The sequence below is a fragment of the Xenopus laevis genome, chromosome 7L, assembly GCF_017654675.1.
Source record: "Xenopus laevis strain J_2021 chromosome 7L, Xenopus_laevis_v10.1, whole genome shotgun sequence".
NCBI lineage: Eukaryota > Metazoa > Chordata > Amphibia > Anura > Pipidae > Xenopus > Xenopus laevis.
In genome coordinates, this window is record NC_054383.1 from 28,723,073 (window position 1) to 28,744,712 (window position 21,640).

General features: G+C 39.2%; 1 protein-coding gene across 1 annotated transcript in view; it reads right to left on the reverse strand.

Annotated features, from left to right (window-relative positions):
* LOC108695759 (RRP12-like protein) overlaps positions 1-19,052 on the reverse strand; it is a 36,059-nt gene extending 17,007 nt beyond the window's left edge. Inside the window, 18 exon segments of the mRNA XM_018224730.2 lie at positions 1,579-1,659; positions 6,149-6,307; positions 6,394-6,487; positions 7,538-7,605; positions 8,713-8,734; positions 8,912-9,141; positions 10,262-10,326; positions 12,117-12,238; positions 12,829-12,863; positions 13,055-13,182; positions 14,037-14,175; positions 14,322-14,438; positions 14,591-14,696; positions 15,176-15,252; positions 15,563-15,646; positions 16,706-16,753; positions 16,755-16,939; positions 18,668-19,052. Coding sequence (XP_018080219.1) covers positions 1,579-1,659; positions 6,149-6,307; positions 6,394-6,487; positions 7,538-7,605; positions 8,713-8,734; positions 8,912-9,141; positions 10,262-10,326; positions 12,117-12,238; positions 12,829-12,863; positions 13,055-13,182; positions 14,037-14,175; positions 14,322-14,438; positions 14,591-14,696; positions 15,176-15,252; positions 15,563-15,646; positions 16,706-16,753; positions 16,755-16,939; positions 18,668-18,806 — 1,899 coding nt within the window. The 5' untranslated portion in view covers positions 18,807-19,052.
* Positions 19,053-21,640: the final 2,588 nt, after the last annotated feature.

The following is a 21,640-nucleotide window of genomic DNA, read 5'->3' on the forward strand; positions in this document are numbered from 1 at the left end:
TCCACTGCACTCCAAGGGTAAATCTGGATTTAAACAAAGCTCCCTTCTCACGGATCATATGACAATTATAGGGAGCTCCTTGTATGCTCCCCCCCCAAAATACAGAACACCTCTAGTTACTGTACAGCCTTCCTCTAACTAAATGACTAGTGATGGGCGAATTTGCGTCTCGTTTTTGACGTCGTCGCCCGTTTTTTTCGACGCCGGTGAATTTTTTTGGGCGAATCTTCGTGGCGTTTCGCGCATTTATTCGCTGGCGGCAAATTGCGCATCGAATTTGCGCCTGTCGAATAAATTCGCCATCACTATAAATGACTGCATCCCTAAAGGCAGAATTAATGAAGCATCAGCGATGATTACAAAAATGCACAAAGAGCTTATTATTTAAACTCCAGATTTGCACTCCATTGTGTATTAAAGGAGTAGTTCACCTTAACGTTCATTTTTAATATGTTATTGAATGGCTAATTCTAAGCAACTTTTCAATTGCCTTCATTTTTAATTCTTTATAGTTTTTTCATTATTTGCCTTCTTCTTCGGACTCTTTTCTGCTTTCAAATGGGAGTCACTCTGTAAGGCTACAAATGTATTGTTATTGCTACTTTTTATCACTCATCTTCCTATTCAGTCCCTCTCCTATTCATATTCCAGTCTCTTATTCGAATCAGTGCATGGTTGCTATGGTAATGTAGACCGTAGCAACCAGATTGCTGAAACTGCGAGAGCTGCTGAATAAAATGCAAAATAGCTCAAAATAATAAAAAATTTAATCAAACTGCATATTGTTTCAGAATATCACTCTCTACATGTTTCCAAAAGTTGATTTAAAGCTGAACAAACTCTAATATCATCCAGTTTATTAATTCTCCATAATCTTTACTTAGCTCCATCTATGCGGTTGGTTGGGCAGAGCCACAACTCCATCAATTTGGGCTGACTAAATGCCCCATCCATGTGACTGCAGTTATACCTGGATAAATAAATATATATTTTTTGCAGCAATATTGGGGCTTCACAGTGCATGGATATTTAATTAGCAATGTGAGTAATACGGGTTTTCAAAGTGGAAGATAAGTGTAAATTCACAGGAATTTAATAAAGTGCATGACATACTACTGTAATAAGTTGGCTGCATGTTGTATAACAGAGCAAGGTGGGAAATGCAAATAGAAACCAGGGGGCATAATTAAGTCACAGGAAATTAACCAAAGCCGCAGTGTGTTGAAGACAGTAATTAAAAACATTTTCAAGGCAGCAGGCATCTCTCGTCTTCTAGGAATAAGCAACTGTTGCACATAAAAATCTGTATTAATCATAACTAAAATTAACCATTTCACTGGCATAGTCCAACCTGCAAAACAGAAAACCAGTGCAAGCCTAGCAGGCAGCCGTCCCTATAAATCCATGTAACAAAGTTCATTTGTGCCTGTGCCATTGTAATGGCATTCAGTTCTCAAAAAGTCATTTAATGCCTTCTGAACACTGAGGGGCTTTGAAAAGCTTAGTAGGACCCCTGGGTTTTAAGAGCTTATTTAGGGGATATTTACGCCAACCTATCAAAGCGATGCGAGCTCTCACCTCGGGAATAAGGGATGTTATAAATTCGTCATGATCCGCAGCCAGTTGTTTCACAATATGGATCAGACACTTCAAGCGAGGCTACCAAGGGAAAAGAAAAATGGACAGTTCAGTGGGGTTAAGTTCTGCATCAGACTGGCTACTTTTAACAGATTACAAGGTCAGTTAGGTCACACACACACACACACACACCCACACACACACACCCACACCCCCCCCCAACATGAGTACAGACACAATATTCATTGGATAAGATATCATGGCTACCCTGGCGGTGAGATTCAGAATATGATACACGCAATAGACCCACTGGGGCCCATTTCTTAAAAGGCATCAAATAAAAAGACAAGAATTTATTAATATTGGCTCAATCTAAGCATCAAAAAGACAGATGCTCAAAATGTGAGCAATAATGTATACAGAGCAAGGTATATAAATGTCAGCTGACAAAATAGCTTAGGAACCAGTCTCGTCTGATCTTGGCATTAAAGGGGAAGTAAAGCTTAACTAAAGAAGTAGGCTAGAAATGTTCTAATTATGTTTTGGGTTTCTGTACCAGCCCAAGGCAAGCACATCCCTTTAGCAGGGAAGATCCGTGTCTCCAAAGATGCCCCAGTAGCTCCCCATCTTCTTTTCTGCCGATTCACTGCGCATGCTCTGTGCTGTTGTCACTTACTGAGCTTAGGGACCTACTCATAATATACAGTACACATAGAATAGAAATGTCACAATATAAGGCTGATTAGTAACTAATACAGATAATTACTACATGGCAGCACAGAAACCAGTGCAATTAGCATCAGAATTTAATATTCAGCCCTGTAGCATCAGCTTATATTAAAGGCCAACCTCATTTTCTGCTTGATAATTTGTGACGACCCCTAAGCTTAGCTTCTCAACAGCTGCTCAGAGCCCACTGAGCATGTGAGTGTCACAGACACTTTCCAAGATGGTGACCCCCTGTGACAAGTCTGAAGTTCTGGATCATTGCTGCTATTGAGAAGCTGAAACTATAGGCTGGTGCAATAAGTTCAGTATATAAAATATGGCATTTTTAGCTATATTCGTTTTTAGGGTTTAGTTCTCCTTTAACACTCCGGTCAGTCATCCGGCAAGAACCAGGCCACGTACTTCCCAATGGTACCTGTGCCTTGCAATTAAAAGGGCAACAAGGAGTTTAATACCATCTACAAGTTAAAGCATTCTCTTTATAAAAATGTAGCTGATCAGTCTAAATATATGGTACAGGTACGGGATCCCTTATCCGGAATCCAGTTATCCAGTAAGCTATGAATTAAGTAAAGGCCGTCTCCCATACACTCCATTTTATCCAATATTTCAGTAAATGATTTAATTTTTAAATGTTTTAATTACACAGTATGTTGTACTTGATCCAAATCGAGATGTAGTTTATCCTTATTGGAAGCAAATCCAACCTATTGAGTTTATTTAATGTTAAAATGATTTTATAGCAGAAGGTATGAAGATTAGGGATGCACCAAATCCAGGATTCGGTTCGGGATTCGACCTTTTTCAGCAGGATTCAGATTCGGCCGAATCCTTCTGCCAGGCCGAATCCAAATCCTAATTTGCATATGAAAATTAGGGGTGGGGAGGGACTTTTTGTCCCAAAACAAAAAAGTAAAAAATGTTTTCCCACTCCTAATTTTCATATACGCAAATTAAGATTTGGTTTGGTATTCGGCCGAATCTTTCACAAAGGATTCAGGGGTTCGGCCGAATCCAAAATAGTGGATTCTGTGCATCCCTAAGAAGATCCAACTTAGGGAAAGATCCATTATCCAGAAAACCCTAGGTCCCAAGCATTCTAGATAACAGATAACCATATCTGTAATAAAAATACATTTAGGAATCACTTAATTTCAAAGAGATTTATTTACTTTTAATCGTCCGAATCATCAAATGTTAGAAGAATTTCTGTATATAGGAAACCATTACAGTCTATTAAGCATTCACCCATAGTTCTGTCTATCACAGAGGAACCTTTGCACTGCACACTGTTGGGGGGAAAAAACTTGCAATTCTCTATTCAGGTATATGGGGATTGGGGGGAAAAAAAGTTCCATTCTTCCACCAGCTGGCAAATGGACACAAAAAGACTACTGACTGAAGTATATTTCCATCCATTGAAGAGCAATTAATACGTTATTTTCTTATTAGAAGAAGTCTAAAAATCACAGTAAGGGCACAAGGCAAAGCGTCTGCACATATGCACGGAGGAAAATTAATTCTTTACAAGAAGCCCATCGGAGGAATATGGCAACAGAAAAAAAAGCAATCTGTGAGCAGAGGTATAAAGCCCAGAGAGCACTGCTCTTTGCAGATCTGGCAAACCAGAAATATCTCATCTAGAAGTAGGTTTATACTGTCCAGAAAAGAAAGAGAAAAATTAGCAGATAGATAAATAAATGAGAGTGACAGGCATTTACAATTATGCTTGCAAGGAATATTTATCGCTCATTTTTTCCCTTTATGAAACTGCAGCAGTGTGTAGGTTGAAGGCAGCTACATACTGACACATAAATCTCTAGAGCAGGTGTGCCCAAAAAGTAGATCGGGATCTACCAGTAGTCCTTTAGCTGGAGTTCAGTAGATCTTAAGACACTTAAGAGACAGCTTGTCTAAGTCACCCTCCTATTTCATTCAGATATTTATTAATCAATATTTAAGTAATATTTCACATGGAACAAAATACCAACAATGCTTTTATGGATGTAGACCATATTGGGACAACATCACTAAAAGTAGACCTCACATTAGTAAAGTATGAGCACTCCTGCTCTAGAGGGCTGCGACTCTGCTAACTAGCATTTCCTGGAATCTTTGTCTGTTTTGAGCGTTACTATATACCGAGAGGCTGAGTGAATTACAGATGTGAGAAAATGAGTAAATAAATTAACACATAAAGTCTACAAATGTGCCCATCACCCATCTTATAATTTAACAACCTCACAGTCAAACCAGTTGTATTATGCCTGTATTATGGCTTTAGTGGCCACTGACTGCCTAGAGCTACACCGTGTTTTATCCACAAAAAGCCCAAATCCTTCTCAATTAAGAAGGCCACCAACACACTTCATTTAATGTATAACTTGCATTTATGCTCTTCTTACCCAAGTGCACAACCATGCATTTATTAATACTGAACCTCATTTGCCATTTAAAGGGCATGTAAAGCCTACATTTTCCTATCATGTATATAAGTTGGGCATATCTTCCCCACCCAAGCCAAATGATTTGTACTGCATATACCCCCTACATCAGCCAGCACCATCACATTTTCCTAAAACAAATTGCAGCTTTCACTCAGCGGCCATTTTCCCTCTAACACATCATAAGTAACATTGAGACATGTGAGCTGTAAAGTTCATGCAATGCAGAATACAGGTTTACACAGAAACAACATTCTGCTGGGGTTGAGCACTGTAATGGTTAAGCTGAGCTCAGGAGAGGAGGTTAGGAGGAAAAAAGGATCAGACAGCTATAGTTTCTATGGGAACCAGTAATGCTATCTCTTAGTTGGCTGCTGCTGACTGCAGGGTGTGTTAAGTAATCTGAGCTGAGAAAAACTGAGCCTGCTTCTAAATCAACACCAAAAGCAAATTCCTGAGGGAGGGGGCTGAGTGGGTTAGAGGAGTAGAAGGATTTCTAAGTGATTAAGGGGATGCTGCAGCCTTACTGTTAACATTTTAACAACAGTTATCTAAAGATTTCAAAGAGGCTGTTCACCGATTACATTTTGTGGAGGGAGTTTACATTTCCTTAAAAACAAAACAAAAAAAAAAAATGAAGAAACCCATGCGGTACTCCACTAACAACAGTAGTCCAACAGTAGTATGTTCCATTTACCACCACCCCTTGTAATGTATCTATCAGCCATTTCTCTATCTAATTACAACTATGTTCCAGGCCAGTATTTCTTTCTTCATTCAGCAACCTTCTGTGTGGTAGGCACTGTATCAAATACTTTAGCAAAGTCTAATTAGATCACATCCACTGCCACCAGAGTCTTGCTTCCTGCTCACCTCCTTATAGAAGGCAAATAGATTAGCCTGGCAAGATCTATTTTGCATAATATAAAAAGCTGTCCTACCACAGATGTGGCTTACAGGCTTACAATTATAATACTAAGAGCACCACAATAACAAACAATCTCTACATTAAAGAAAAATAACCAAACACAAATTATAAGATTGAGACACGGTAAACCTATACATTATATCTGTAGATTTTATAAAATGGAAAAATATCAAAATAAGTGCAAGGTCTTAAATCTGGTCTCCATATACATCATCTTACAACATACCCTCATGATGACAACCTTAATTGTTGATAAATAATACATATCTGTCAAGGGAATTACTTTATCAAAGGCTATTGTCTTTGTAAAGCAAGCATTATTTGGTTTTCCAATAGATTGTACATCAAGATGAACACTGTATGCAAGGAGGGGCCTAAATAAAAGCTCATCTGCTTGAGTCAGATGTTGGCTCTGAGTTGTGCCCACTGTCACAAAGTTTCCTGCCACCCCACCACCATGTATACTTACCCTTTTAGCTGGGGATGAGGCACTTTTTAGGGAAGTCAAGAGTGTATTCTTTAGCTTTTCAAGATTGTTATTTACTAATTCTTTGCATGGAGGCTGTTCCCCTCCACATATTTCCTCCAAGACTCTATAGGCTTTCTTCTGTAAACTGTGATTTTTGTCCTGTCAAATCAGTGAAATAAAGCTTTATTACAACTGCCCAAATATAAATACTGCTTCTTGAGGTTCACGGTCTATTTGGTGCCTACCTCCAGATATGGCAATATAGTGTCGTAGACCTTAGTCATGGAGGGTTCATCTGCATACGGGGCCATGGCAATGATCAGGTCCAGCATATATAACCTGCACAACAAACATGGGGTAAAATTATATAGCTTGCACAGCTTTTAACCCTTTCTGTAACAATTTTTGTTTTTACTGGGTCATGCATTGCGAATAAACCATCCCTGAAACATAGAACCTCAGGTGCCACAACGAAGCTACCTTTAAGATGCCGTCATTGAGTCTGCCTATCCTTCTGTTTATTTTTCCTAATCTTTCCCAAAGACTGACCCAGCAGTTTCCCACTTGTTAGCACCGGGTTTGCCATTATTTATCAATCTCTCCTTAAATCCGTTGCCTTGGATACTCTGTTACATTACTATATTGCGGGGAAACTCTTAACACCACCAGTCTCTAGTTAAATATCCCTCCCCAGCACTTCATCCTCTAGTTAACCAATTTTTCCCCAGTACTACTCTCTCCCCAGTGTTACTCTCTGATTATACATTTTTCACCACCCCAGTACTCCATCCAGTTTCTTTATCAGCCCCTAGAACTATTCCAGGCCCACAATCCCTCCAGTTTCCACCTTCTCCCTCAAGTTGTCTATAGAAAACTTCACTGTAGGCATCTTCAGATGCCAAGTAAGAAAGATTGGTTACAAAAGCCCCTACTCTTACTGACACAGGTAGGGTCCCTGCCCTTACAGAGTCTGAGGTGTAGTCATTCAATAGAAAGAACAGGGTTACAAATGTCGAAATACCGAACATTTTAGCAGATTATTTTAACAGCTCCAAATTGAGCAAGTTTGTAACGGACCAGCAAACAGGAATTATACCCAAGCAGGATGGACTGAAGATTCTATACTGTCCTCCTAGCAGTTGTGTGAAGTATGATTACATACGTGAATGCCACTGCCAGCCTTTTTACATAACTGTATTGTGTGTTTTAGGCTTACCGTTCAACAAAAGACATAAAAATAATTGCAAGGGGAAAAATGGGTCATTAAATGGGTTTAATGTTATAAAGAAAATCGTAGGTGTGTTTCAAGCTTTAGTATTACTTAACCAGAAGTAATTTAAGAGCTCCTTTTAAAACACAATCACAAAAAACATTGAAATGAAGTCTTACCTTGTGGGCTCGGAAGTCTCAGCTTCTGTAAGTTTGACACATGCTTTATCCAAAAACCCGCTGACCATCTGCAAAATGATTTAGACTTAGATTGCAGTCTTTGTACTATAGAACTTGTCCTAAACCATAAAACACAATCTTTACCAGGACTAACTATATATATATATATATATATATATATATATATATATATCTTTTTGAGAAAGGCCTCGGAGAGGCCGAAACGTTAGTCTTTATTTTCAATAAAACATTTTTATTTTATTTGTAAGTCCTGAGAGTGCGGACCTCTTTGCTGGATATATATATATATATATATATATATATATATATATATATATATATATATATATATATATATATATATATATATATATATATATATATATATATATATGGTTCCCACTTGTGATCATGCACAGGTTAGTGAAGCATCTAGTACAGTATAGGACCTGTTAACCAGAATGCTCGGGACCTGGGGCTTTCTGGAAAAAGGATCTTTCCATAATTTGGATCCTCATACCTTACATCTACTAGAAAATCATGTCAACATTAAATAACTCCAATAGGCTGGTTCTGCTTCCAATAAAGATTAATTATATCTTAGTTTGGATCAAGTACGAGCTACTGTTTTATTAGACAGAAAAGAAGGAAATAATTTGTAAAAAATTGCATTAATTGGATAAAATTTAGTCTATGGGAGATCGGCTTTGTGTAATTGGTATCTTTCTGGATAACAGGTTTCCGGATAATGGATCCCATACCTGTATCAGCAGCAACAAGCTCACATTTCACTACATTTTGCGGTCATTCATATTCAAACTGAAGCAAAAATACTAGGGATGCACCGAATCCAGGATTCGGTTCGGGATTCTGCCTTTTTCAGCAGGATTCGGCCGAATCCTTCTGCCTGGCCGAACCGAATTCGAATTTGTATATGCAAATTAGGGGTGGGGAGGGAAATCACGAGACTTTTTGTCACAAAACAAGGAAGTAAAAGATGTTTCCCCTTCCCACCCCTAATTTGCATATGCAAATTAGGGTTCGGATTCGGTCCGGTATTCAGCCGAATCCTTCCCAAAGGATTCGGGGGTTCAGCCGAATCCAAAATAGTGGATTCAGTGCATCCCTAAAAAATACTCTGGATTTGTAACCCATAGCAATCAATCGGTATTTACCTCTGGGTTGGCTAACGAAAGGCTTATGAAAAACAATTCCGATTGGTAAATTCCCATCTATATTTGTATCATGAGCCGTATGACCAAATACCACAATCAGAAGGGTGTTCAGATAACCACAAGAATAGAAATAGGTCCAGCAACAAGTGACATTTAGATTTAGGCTCACAATTCTAAAAGCACTTGAGAGGCAGAGCACTACAGTTTTACACAGCACTACAGTTTGTGCCGCAGACTTAAATTAACATCACTTTAGATGGGTTTACCTGCTTCGTACCCCTTGTTGATAAGTGAGCGCAGAGCTTGGCAGACCGTAAGTTTGAGGTCTGGACGATCACTGATTGCCATTCCCAGGGTGCGTGCAATTCCTTTGAAGGAATCTACAACATCTGTGGGTTTGGTGCAAAATCCGGGTAACATTGTCCAGATCTGAAATCAAAGCGAATGTTTTGTATGGAAACTTACACCTACAACCAAAAAAACAATGCTAATATGTGCTTATTGACACCATCAATTACAACAGTTGTTTAGGGACAAGAAACACCACAAAATGCCCTAAAGGAATCAATGGATTTATCAAAAATCAAAGCTTTCAGTCATAAATGAGCATTTAATCTTGCCACAATGAAAAGCAACAGATGTATGCCATAACAATTTGCCTCTTGCAGATTATTGTGCTTGTTGCTCCATCCACCCCAGTGCCTGATTTGATCAGAGACATATATTTAACTCAATCACTGGCCAGTTACAGTGGGTTCCAACGGGTTCTGTAGTATCTGAGCTAATGGAAGGAGATTGCGATTTGTTGTTTGTTCTAGAATTGTGAACATTGTTACATCACTGTTCCATATTTGGAGCAGTTTAGCAAACACATGCTCCTTGAGCACTCACAACTGCCATCACAATTCCTCTAAAAATTAATTGAAAAGTCTCTGATCAAATCAGGCACTGGGGTGGATGGAGCAACAAGCACAATAAACTGCAAGAGGCAAATTGTTAGGTCAGTCATAAATGTCTTATACAAGTGGGTATTTCACAGAAGTCCTGGCCAAATCTGTGCTCTTTCCACTTAATTCGGATTATTGAATAGGTATAAATTGAAAGTGGCAATAAATAAAAAGTATAAAAAAATCAAATATTTTAAAAATTGTCAAAGAAATCTTGTTTGTTTCTACCTTCGTTTAAAAAATAAATAAAAAAATTCTAAAAAACAAATATTTATTGATTATATGGATTATTTACCTTAAAATATAACTTTGTATGATGTCAACATCAGTATTCAGAAACTTTGCAATTACTTCATTTTTTTAAATATTTTACACTTTTTATTCTGCAACTCAAAGGGCTGCAGTTTCAAGCTGCTATCTGGTTACTAGGGTTTTAATATATTAGTAACCAGGCAACAATTGGGAAAGCGGAAAAAAACAAAAAACAAATGTAATTCAGAGTTTAGGACTAGTAATTTTGTAAAAGGTCCAGCTATAATATAGCAAGCTCCAATATGTAGGGGAACACCCCCTTTAACTTATCAGATGGTACTTCTGCTTACTTGCCACTGGAGGGTTTCATAAATTTTTGATTCAAGATTTCGTCCTTCTTGAGATAATTCAGCAGCTGGAAATAAAGACAGACAGTTGTACCATCAACACAGCCAAAACCTTTACACACTATACAACAATATTCCATACATAGGTTTGTTTTATAATGCAGAATAAAGGTTTAGGTATATGTTCTTATGAATATGGAAGGGTGACATTTTTAAAAGATATTTTTCAGTAAATAAACAATGATCGAATCAAGTGGTGAATGCAAAAACAAGAGCTCAGCCCCACAATACCACCAACCTAAATTCCCAGCGGGAACATTTCTGTAAAAGGTTTCAAAATGAATCAGTTAATAGTGCTGCTCCAGCAGAATTCTGCACTGAAATCCATTTCTCAAAAGAGCAAACAGATTTTTTTTATATTCAATTTTGAAATCTGACATGGGGCTAGACATTTTGTCAATTTCCCAGCTGCCCCAAGTCATGTGACTTGTGCTCTGATAAATATCAATCACTCTTTACTGCTGTACTGCAAGTTGGAGTGATATCACCCCCTCCCTTTCCCATCCCCCAGCAGCCAAACAAAAGAACAATGGGAAGGTAACCAGATAGCAGCTCCCTAACACAAGATAACAGCTGCCTGGTAGATCTAAGAACAACACTCAATAGTAAAAACCCATGTCCCACTGAGACACATTCAGTTACATTGAGAATGAAAAACAGCAGCCTGCCAGAAAGCATTTCTCTCCTAAAGTGCAGGCACAAGTCACATGACCAGGGGCAGCTGGGAAATTGACAAAACGTCTAGCCCCATGTCAGATTTCAAAGTTGAATATAAAAAAATCTGTTTGCTCTTTTGAGAAATGGATTTCAGTGCAGAATTCTGCTGGAGCAGCAATATTAACTGATGCGTTTTGAAAAAAACATGTTTTCCGATGACAGAATCCCTTTAATGATAACGTCACACTTGGCTGCTTTTGAGGCTAAACTGCATCAGGGTTTATTCTGCTGATGGAGAAAACACTTTATGCAAAACTTTAAAATACATTATTTCAAGTCATAACAGCAGGAGCTGCTGACAAGCATGTTGCATCTAATGGCCCTTCAGTTGCCATCACTCAATCTCAGTTATAAGGGTCTTGCTTTTTGTTAACCACCAGTATAAAAAAAATGTCCTTCTCCTCCCAGAATAACATTAAAGGAGAAGGAAAGCTACGGAGGCATTTTATTGGCAATAGATTAGCTGCAATAGTGCAAGCTAGAATGCTATATTTATTCTGTAGAATGTTTTACCATACCTGAGTAAAAAGCTCTAGAAACTCTCTGTTTGTTTAGAATAGGAGCTGCAGTATTAATGTGGTGTGACATCACTTCCTGCCTGAGTCTTTCCCTGCTCTGGGCTCAGATTACAGTAGAGAAGGGAGGGGGGGGAAGAGGAGCAAACTGAGCATGCTCTTGCCCAGGGCAATGAGGTTTAAGATGAAAACAGGAAGTCTGATACAGAAGCCCATGTGTACACAATAGAAGGAAAGAAATGCAGTGTTTCTTTTGACAGGGGACTCAGAGCAACATTAGTTTGGGGGTTTACTGGTATATTTAGATGGACCTTTCTGATAAGGCTTACTTAGTTTTAACCTTTCCTTCTCCTTTAAAGAGGGCAGAACAATGCAACTCTATTCTTGGAAGAGATCAACACTAGGAATCACACAATAGCCTATTTCCTTATGGTCCCAGAAGTAACCTGAACAGCAGATAAAGCTTTTTCCTTTATGGATGTAAAATACCTAATAACCCTTATACTTATACATATTGTGACAGGCCTACTCGGGACAACGCTAATGCTAAAAAGTGAACATATTACCGCGAGTCTTTAATTTGGCAGCCAGAGGCAGGAAGTACTTGGTAAAGAAACCGAGCTCCGTGTTCTTCACATGGTCGCGTATCACCGGGATTAGCCAGCTTCGAGGGAAGTCATAAGAGTCCCTTAAAAAAATTTAGGAAAATTATATTTTTCTTCTCAAAACATGGGTTGGTTTGGCAAAGCAAAACTTGAATCCACTGTAATACAATTATTGTTAGTTTGGATTACTACTATGAAGCAAATATGGCACCTGTCAGAGGAATGTGCCTCTCGTGTTCATTCTGTAGTCATATCTATGGATGTACAGTCACTCCAGTTTTTGCTCCTCCGCTTTTTTCAACAGCTTACTTGGGCAAGTTTACATTTCCCTTTAAAGGAGAACTAAACCCCCCACTGTGATAAGTCCCCACTGGCCCCCCTCCCTGCTAAGCGGAACCCCAGAATTGTGTCCCCTGTAGGATTACTGACCTCACATGCGTCTGTAATGCTCATGCCCTAGGGGTTTTTCGGATAAGAGATCTTTCCATTATTTAAATCTTTATACCTGAAGTCTTCTAAAAAATTATTTAAACATGAAGTCCAACAGGATTTTTTGCCACCAATATGGATTCATGCAGCTTAGTTATCAAAAGTAAATTTTAGGCATAGTGTAAAAGTTTATTTACTAAAGTTTATAATAAAAACCCCTTATTTTTTTGGGAGAAACTCCTACAGTGGAAGTCCTGGATATAGATTTAATTCAATGAGCTCAGGTCAAATAGGAGTTGACATTGGGTGCAATTTCCACACTCTACTACACACATTGTGATGAAAATTGCCATCTGTGGCTCGTAGCACAAAGTATGTCCAACACTAGAGGGAATCCCCATACATTTAAGATAAGTGGGTGTGAATATCCCCTTATGGGAGTGTTTGCTCCAACTAGTTTATTTACTTACCACATTGCTTAGCGTCATGACCTTTAGCAGGGTCTCACAGCAAGATTTCCCCATACCGACAGGGAAACAGGGCAGCAGTTCCTTTAGCAAAGTCAGCATATGCAAGGTTGTAGTGGCTTCTTTACTACCTGATGTGAGTAAAATAAAGATGTCCCAACATGCTTAGCGTTTTTCCAGTTATTCGGAGGGTAACTGAAACCCTTCATTACAGTGGGTGGTCTTATTCACCTACTTCAACACTTATATTGATGAAAACCTACTGTGACAAATGGGCACTACGCAGTTTATTTTAATAGAACGTATTTAATGTACTAATCATTTTAAGAGAGCGCTCTCTTGTGGCTGCAAGTTTAGCAGTTTAACGGTACAGGTTTAGAGACTCTCTACAGATAGATATGTTCTGTGAAATATTCTACTAAAAAGATGTATAAGAAAAAGAAAAAAAAGATACAAGTATCCTATTGTGTGCAGGGTAAAGAGAATGGAGAAATATGTAGGCAGAAAAGTCTATGCTAAGGGGCAGATATATCAAGGGTCAAATTTTGAATTTGAAAAACTTCGAAATTTGAATTCAAAAAGACCAACCAAAATTAAATCTAAGGTTTTTTTGGCCAAATAGGTCCGTAGGTCAAATTCAAATCGTAGGAAACTAAGTAATGGTGCATTCGACCAAATTCGATTCAACGTTTTTCCAAAAAAAAAACACACACACCCACTGCATTGTTTAAGGATATTAGTCGTCACAAGTATTTCAATCACTGAATAAAGGTTTGAGGCCAAGATTTTTAATAAAGTTAATATAACTCCATAGTAATCTTCCTATATTTTCAAAGTGGAGGCACGTAAAACTCAATGTGACGGAAGCATCAAAATTATGTAAATTTACTATTCTAGATCGTACTGGGAATACAAGACTCTAGTGTATTACTGATTCCATGCAGTGCCTTAAACCTACTTCATGCCAGTTTCTTACAGTCCATACCTCCAGACTTCTCTATTTCCTGGATACAGAATTTAGCCGTGGTATGTACAGCTGGGTGGTGTTTAGGTGCCGATTCACTGAACATGAACTCACTGCCCTTTAGGATGGAACACACTCCTAGCTGGGCCGCCTTGCGGATCTAAAAGCAAAATGATTCATAAACCAAATGAAAATACGCATGAGTGTAAAAAAACAGCAATTGTTAATGTTATAAAATAAGCCAGATGCACTACACACAAATACAAGGTAAGCAAATGCTGTGTGCAGCAGCTGTGTCTCACTCACTTTAGGTTTTGTATGGACAGTGAAGCTGAGCAGTCCATGGTAGACTTGGACGGTTGAGGGGTAGGTCCATGTGAGAAGATCCTGCTTGCGAAGCAGGACTGCCAGACAAGAGACAATCTGTGAGGTACAGGATATATAGAAAACATTTTAGATGAAAGCGCAATTAAAATTGTAAAAGTATAAATTATTAAAGCTACAGTATATTGAATGGGGCATGATAACAGAAAGATTTATTTTAGCAGTCTGCTACCATCAATATTACAACATACCCATCTCATAGCGGAGGTGTTGCTGCTGCTTGCTTGGGAAGCCATAATATCCATAAGGGCCTTGGATGTGTCAGAAAACTTCTTGATAAGAACAGGTCCAGGAACCCTAAATACAAGAAAAATATATAGGGGATTATTTATCAAGAAGTTCCGAATGCCAAAAACTCCAAAAAAAAAAAAGTTTGTTTTTTTTTATTATAAACTCTGAATTTTTAGTGGGGAAACAAAAAAAAGAATTTTTCGGATTTATTATACCCCAAGGATGGAAAACGTCAGAAACCGATAATTAGGCATTTTAAAACTGCTGAGATTGAATTTAAATCAATGGGAGAAGTTCCGAAGATATCCTGATCTGCGCTGGGTTTCAAGCAATAATCCAAAGATTTCGTGGTTTTCAGGCTAAAATCGGAAAAAGTCGGAGTTATCATGCGGAAAAATCCGAAAAATTTGTACGTTTCAAATTTTTTCAATAATTTTTCATGTTTTTTTTCCCGCACTAGCTTGTTTTCAGGAATTATAGTAGGATGAGGGTATACAAAAAGGTAAGAAACTGTAATTATACATGGAGGGAAAAAACTCACAAACCTCTTGAGAACCAGATTAAGCAGATATGTAACTGCAGCCAACGACTCAGGGGACTCTACAGCTTCTAGAGTAGTCATCTGAATTGAAAGAGAAAAATTGCAAGAATTAAATCATTAATGCACACAATCAGACATCTAGAACATGACATGCACAGGCGTCCATTTATTAAATAAAATGCTAAACAAATGTAGTCATCACACAAATAATAAAATACAGGAGCAACTTGAAACTATTAGTTCACATGGTGCAGATAACGGATTTATACATCGTCGATTTTATATATACAAATATATCTTTCGGGCGGGGGGAGGGGATAAATGCACGGAGTCTTGCAGAAGCAGATTATATTGTAAAATTATATTGTTAAAGAAAGGCCTAAAATCTCACCAGAGCAGCAAAGTATTCAGTCTCTGACTCAGTCCCTCCCTGAGAGCGAATAACTTCAGTAACAGCAGCCAGCACAGCACAGATCTGAAATGCAATCACAATAGTTTAAACACCTATAGAGTGTTAGGTCTCTGGCTCACAGGGAGTCCATTAAAATAATCAAAACAATGGGAATCTCTGTGGCTCTCTTCCCATTGACTAGAATGAGTAACGCTTGTCCCACAAGTCATTATCTCTGACAAGACATCAGGAATACCATTACAATATACAAACCAGGCATTCCAAACATTTCCAATTGACCATGACCAATTCTGTTACTAATATGGAATAAAAAATCTTACATTAAAATAAGGCTATTTTTCCAAAGAACTGAAAATCAAAACTGGTTTGTTTTGTGTTAGAATAAAATTTGAATGTCTTTTGCAATGCTGAACACAGGTAACAACATCAACCACACGCACTCACAGTTGCTTTCATTTTTGCAATTGCAGTAAGTGCAGCGCACCTGCGCCAAGTGCATCGCCCCCTGGCAACCAAAATGACACTGGAATTCTGGTAAAAATAATGCTGTATGTATTATGTGCATTAATTTATTGTCCCTTGACTTTTCAATTGCCTTTCATTTTTTCTCTCTTAAACTTTTTGACTTCTTCTTACATTGCCTTTTTAGGCAACACATATATTGCTATCTTTTGTTAATTAATATTTCTATTCATGCTCTCTACTATTCATATTGCAGCCTCTGATTCAAATTACTGCATGGTTGCTAATGTGATTCGGACCCTAGCGACCAGATTGCAGAAATCGCAAACAGGAAATCTGCTGAATAAAAAGCTAAATAAAAAAAAAAGCTTAATAAAAAAAGAATTGCATATTGTCTTAAAATATCACTCTCTACATCATACTAAAAGTTAATAATAATAATCTTGTATATTCTATCTATAGCTTATTCTATATGAGGTACCAATCCTTGCTTACAGATTTGTGTGAAATGATGATGCCCCTGATAATAGAATTTCATGAGGTACAATTAATAATAATTATGCAGTTATATCATCATCATTAAAATTCGTGCCAGTCCTAGATGGCACACCCATTAATAAGCATCTTAAACACAGTGTCTAGCCGTGACAGGTAACACACCTCCTTATGTGCAGCCGAGTTGGACTCCCAGTACCTCTGCACTTTTCCCAAATGTAAGATTAGTGCAGTCAGACAGGCCGCTCAGGAAAGAAACTCCAGATTTCTCAGTTATCGCCATTTCATCCTCATCTTCCATAAGCGCTTCGGATTTCTCCGATTTTTTCTGCACAGACAGGGAGTCTGACTGGAGGTCATTGTGGAGCTTAAGAGCATCTACCGTGAGGTCACTTTTACCTTGAACAAGAATAAAATAAATTAGCACATAAGTGTTTCCATACGACCACAATATCAACACTACCCACATAATAGGAAACCAGAAATGAAATACAAGTTGATATATCAGAAGATTGCAGTAGAAACTCTAGTATGAAATGTAAAGGTAACTGACCGAGGGCCAAATAGGTAAATAACACACAATAACAGACATATATGTTCCTGGTCTAATTGTTCTGATAGCCTAAAAACTGATCTGCAATAGTTGAAGAGAAGTTGCTCGTTTATGAAGCAACATGCCGGTGTAGTTTGGACAGATCAACAGAAAAATATATAGCCATATGTAAAACTATTGAAACTGCTAGTTTACATTACCAAACAGTACAAATTGGAAATTGTACTTTTATGTTCTCTACCTCTGTGGTCTCATTTCACTACTGCGATCCTAGGCCCGTTTTCATGCTCGCGTGGGTTTACTGCCACATTCCAAAAATGTACAAGCAGGTTAACTGGCTCCTAATAAATGTGAATGATGTATAATCTGCAGCATATGCTGATATTATAAAAATAAAAAATGACAAGTCTTTTCAGTGCAATGACATGGAGTATGGATTTATCATCATTTATTTATAAAGCACCGACTGGTTACGCAGTGCTTTATCTTCTTAAGAGGAATCTTCTTAACTGACACAATAAAGGGGTTGTTCATCTCTAAAGGAACAGTAACAACAAAAAATGAAAGTGTTTTAAGGTAATGGAAATATCATGAACTGTTGCCCTGAACTGGTAAAACGGGTGTGTTTGCTTCAGAAACACTACTATAGTTCATATAAACAAGCTGAGGTGTAGCCATGGAGGAAATTGAAAAGTCTTTACAGCACAAGTTAAATAGTAGACAACAGATAATACCATTATGTTCTACATGATGTAGAGAGTGATATTCTGAGACAATTTGCAATTCGTTTTCATTTATTTGTGGGTTTTGAGTAATTTTGTTTTTTATGCAGCAGCTCTCCAGTTTACAATTATAACAATCCAGATGCAAGGTTCAAATGACCCTAGCAACCATGCACGGATTAGAATAAAAGACTGGAATATGCACAGGAGAGGCCAGATGGAAAGAGTTGTAATAAAAAGTAGCAATAACAATACATTTGTAGCCTTACAGAGAATTTGTTTTTTAGATGGGGTCAGTGACCCTCCATTTGAAAGCTGGAAAGAGTCAGAAGAGGAAGGTAAATAATTCAAAAACCTTTATTTAGAAAACATGAAGGCCAATTGCACAGTTGCTTATTCTAGAACTCACAAGAAGTTGACTTAAAGGTGAACCAGCCCTTTAACATGAGAAATCCTTACTACATAATGACAAGCGTCCCAATTCGTCATGTTTGCCACCCTGAGTTAAAGACTGACATCCATCACATCTGTATCACAACTGTCTGTGTATTCCCTTGGTTCTTAGGGTGAAGGCACATTGACACATCTTGTCTGTATCTCAGATGACTGGCATATTAAAGAAGATCCATTACCCGTTACAAAGAGAGCGATTCTACAGTGTGTAAAAAGAATGACAAATACAGGACCAGTTGGCTACGAACTACAACTCCCAGCATCCTCAGCCGGCACAAGAGTTGTACATTCCTAGAGCACAAACACAGGGGGAGGGGTAGAGCTAGTGCACAACATTCTTGACCGCGAGTAGGGCTAAAGTTCTGAATTAAACACGTTACTAGGAGCAAGAAGATTTACATGAAGGCCGGCTGAAGAATAGGCTTCTAGCAGCTTCTCTGTGCCGCCGCAGCTCGGGGTTAGAGTCGCTACTGTGTCCCTTCTTCCAACGTTTAGCTTTCCCGGCAATACCGGAGCGCAATTTCCCTGCCTTCCCCATGTCTCCTGGTGCAGTTCAGCCACGCCTGCACCCACGTGCAGCCTCAAACAGCGACGTCACTTCCGGCCAGAGCTCAGACGCGGCAGCTCTATGGGGCTGTGTAGAGCTGGCCGTACGGAAAGCATTTTAGGACATGCCGCGCACTGTGGGCATCACTGTCACATTGTGGCTCCAAAGGGAAAGCGATCTGACGTGTTTAAACAAGTATAGGAGTTACATCTGAAAAGTCATTTATGTCAGGGCACAGCAGGGTTTCATTGTATGCCGGGCAAAATTTTTGGCCACGCCCATTTATAGCCACTCCCCATAAACCACACCCATTTCACAAAAACACACCCCAGCGGGACATGCAACTGGACAGCAGGATGGGAGGTCAAAAGCGGGACTGTCCCGCGAAAAACGGCATTTGCCAGAACCCACAGAATACCAGTCCGGGCCTGATTCGCCTAATAGTTACCTTATAGTATGTTATAGATAGAGTTTTTGACCTCCCATCCCACTGTCCCGGGTTGGGCAGTTGAATGTCCCGCTGCGACGTTTTGAGCAACTAATATAAGAGACAGCGCGACTACAACAGCATGAAGAGAGTTTATATTAGATGAATACTTGTGACTGCACAGCCGCCGCTGGCAGGGAAGAAGAGCCTGCCAGCGGACGGCGGCGGCTGTGCAGTCACAAGTATTCATCTAATATAAACTCTCTTCATGCTGTTGTAGTCGCGCTGTCTCTTATATTAGTTGCTCAAAACGTCGCAGTGGGACATTCAACTGCCCAACCCGGGACAGCGGGATGGGAGGTCAAAAGCGGGACTGTCCCGCGAAAAACAGGACGGTTGGGGGGTATGATATATAGATCTTGCACATATTAAAGTGGGGTTCACCTCAGGTCTGGACTGGGACTCAAAATAGGCCCAAGCATTTCAAGTACACAGAGGCCCATGGCAACTTACAGCAGCCCCTCTGGCATTTGCCAGAACCCACAGAATACCAGTCCGGGCCTGATTGGCCTAATAGTTACTTTATAGTATGTTATAGATAGAGTTGCCACCTGGCCGGTTTTGAGCCGAACAGTTCTGTTTTTTTAAGGCCTGTTCTGAACTTTCTGTTCGGTTTTCAGCCTTATGAAACACAAACCGTAATCTGCCCAATACTGTACATGGAAAGCATTTAAATACTAAGGTACTCGCCTTTCATATTATTACAGATACAAAAAAAAAAGCAAATCAATCAAAATAAGAATGTTATTAAGAATGTTAATTAGCATTGCTGTTGAAGGGTTATTCTGGTTTAGCAAAGTGCTGTCTCGGAGATTTGACTACCTGACCAGGATTATGACGTAAACAGGTAACACAAGAAAAAACATATTTTTGCAACAAATGCTGGAAACCCAGGTGATATCCAACTATTCTGAACTGAAGCAGCCATTGCATTCTTACCTGAGTGCGCAAGTCCATGAGTTAGGTGTGCCATCATAGCATGCACTGCTTTTGATACACAGTATAATAGACCATTTCTCCATAGACCCATGTCATCCTTGGAGGCTCCCAGCTTCGACCACTTTCCTTTTTCCATCTCAGGGGCCTAGTCCTGTATTGTAGCCAGGATATCCATGTCCAACGGCCCTTTGTGGTCTTTCTGGATGCAACTCACTGTCATTATAGGCAAGAGGGCAGCTGACTTGTCTCTCTCATCAGCTTTTGCATTTCCTTTTAAAGTTCTGGAGTTTGAAGCTTGTACTTTAAGAATGGCTACTTCAGTTGGAAGCTGTAATGCTAACAATAGCTGTTATACTAAATTTGTATTTGTACTCTTATTTGGAGTACCTGATGACATCATAAAATTTCTGGCCCTCCAAATCAGAAGATAGTCGAGACAAATACCAATACAGTACCTGCTATCAGAAAAGATGTTCACCCTTTGACCTTCCGCTAGTGTGCATGATGTGGTGAGTGCTTGTTGCTCAGCTTCTTGAGCTGACATGTGTGGAGGTAGATTCTGCTGACAGGGGCGATCCTGGCCCCTCCGCCGCCTGAGGCAGCAGCAGTTGCTGCTGCCCCCCCCTCCCCCGGAAATTCGCTCTTAAAGTACCAGGAGCAGCATTTTTGCTGCCCCTGGTACCTAGCGGGGCGCTGCCACCTGAGGCGACAGCCTCAACTTGCCTCATTGGCGAAGCACCCCTGTCTGCTGAACTAAAACATCAGACAAATGTTACAACAGCATATGATATTAAGCATCCTCAGTACAGTAGCGAGAACCATCAAAAAACAATTCACAATAAGGATTTAACAAAGGTTCATCTTTTACATTATCAAACCCATGTACCTCACTTTGTCAGGGTGTGTGAAGCATTTAATGTATCCCAATGTCTTTACAGATTTGTTGCATTACCAGTCCAGTGGAATGTGTACCTTGGTCAGAGGATAATACCTCAGGCATATCTGCACACAATCTCTGCACTCAGCTTTTTAGCTGTAGCTGTAGCCAAAGCTTTTGAAATGGGCCAGACTTCTGGCCACCCAGAGAATGTGTCAACACAACCGAGTACATATTCATAAGTACAACACTTAGGTAGCTGTATGTAATCTATCTGCGATATCTCAAATGGGTACATTGATTGTACATATTTGGCTGCGATAGATGAGAACCCAGGGCAAACCACACTCTTGATACTGCATCACACCCCCCCCTTTTTGAAATGTACGTGAGACCATGTGAGGCAGCAACCAAATATGGTAACAGAGCACGGGGTGCGACAGGGCAATCGCCTAAAAGAAACATCACCTTCTGGAGATTTGCAACCTGCTTTGGTAGTCACATTAGGCACTACCGGATGGG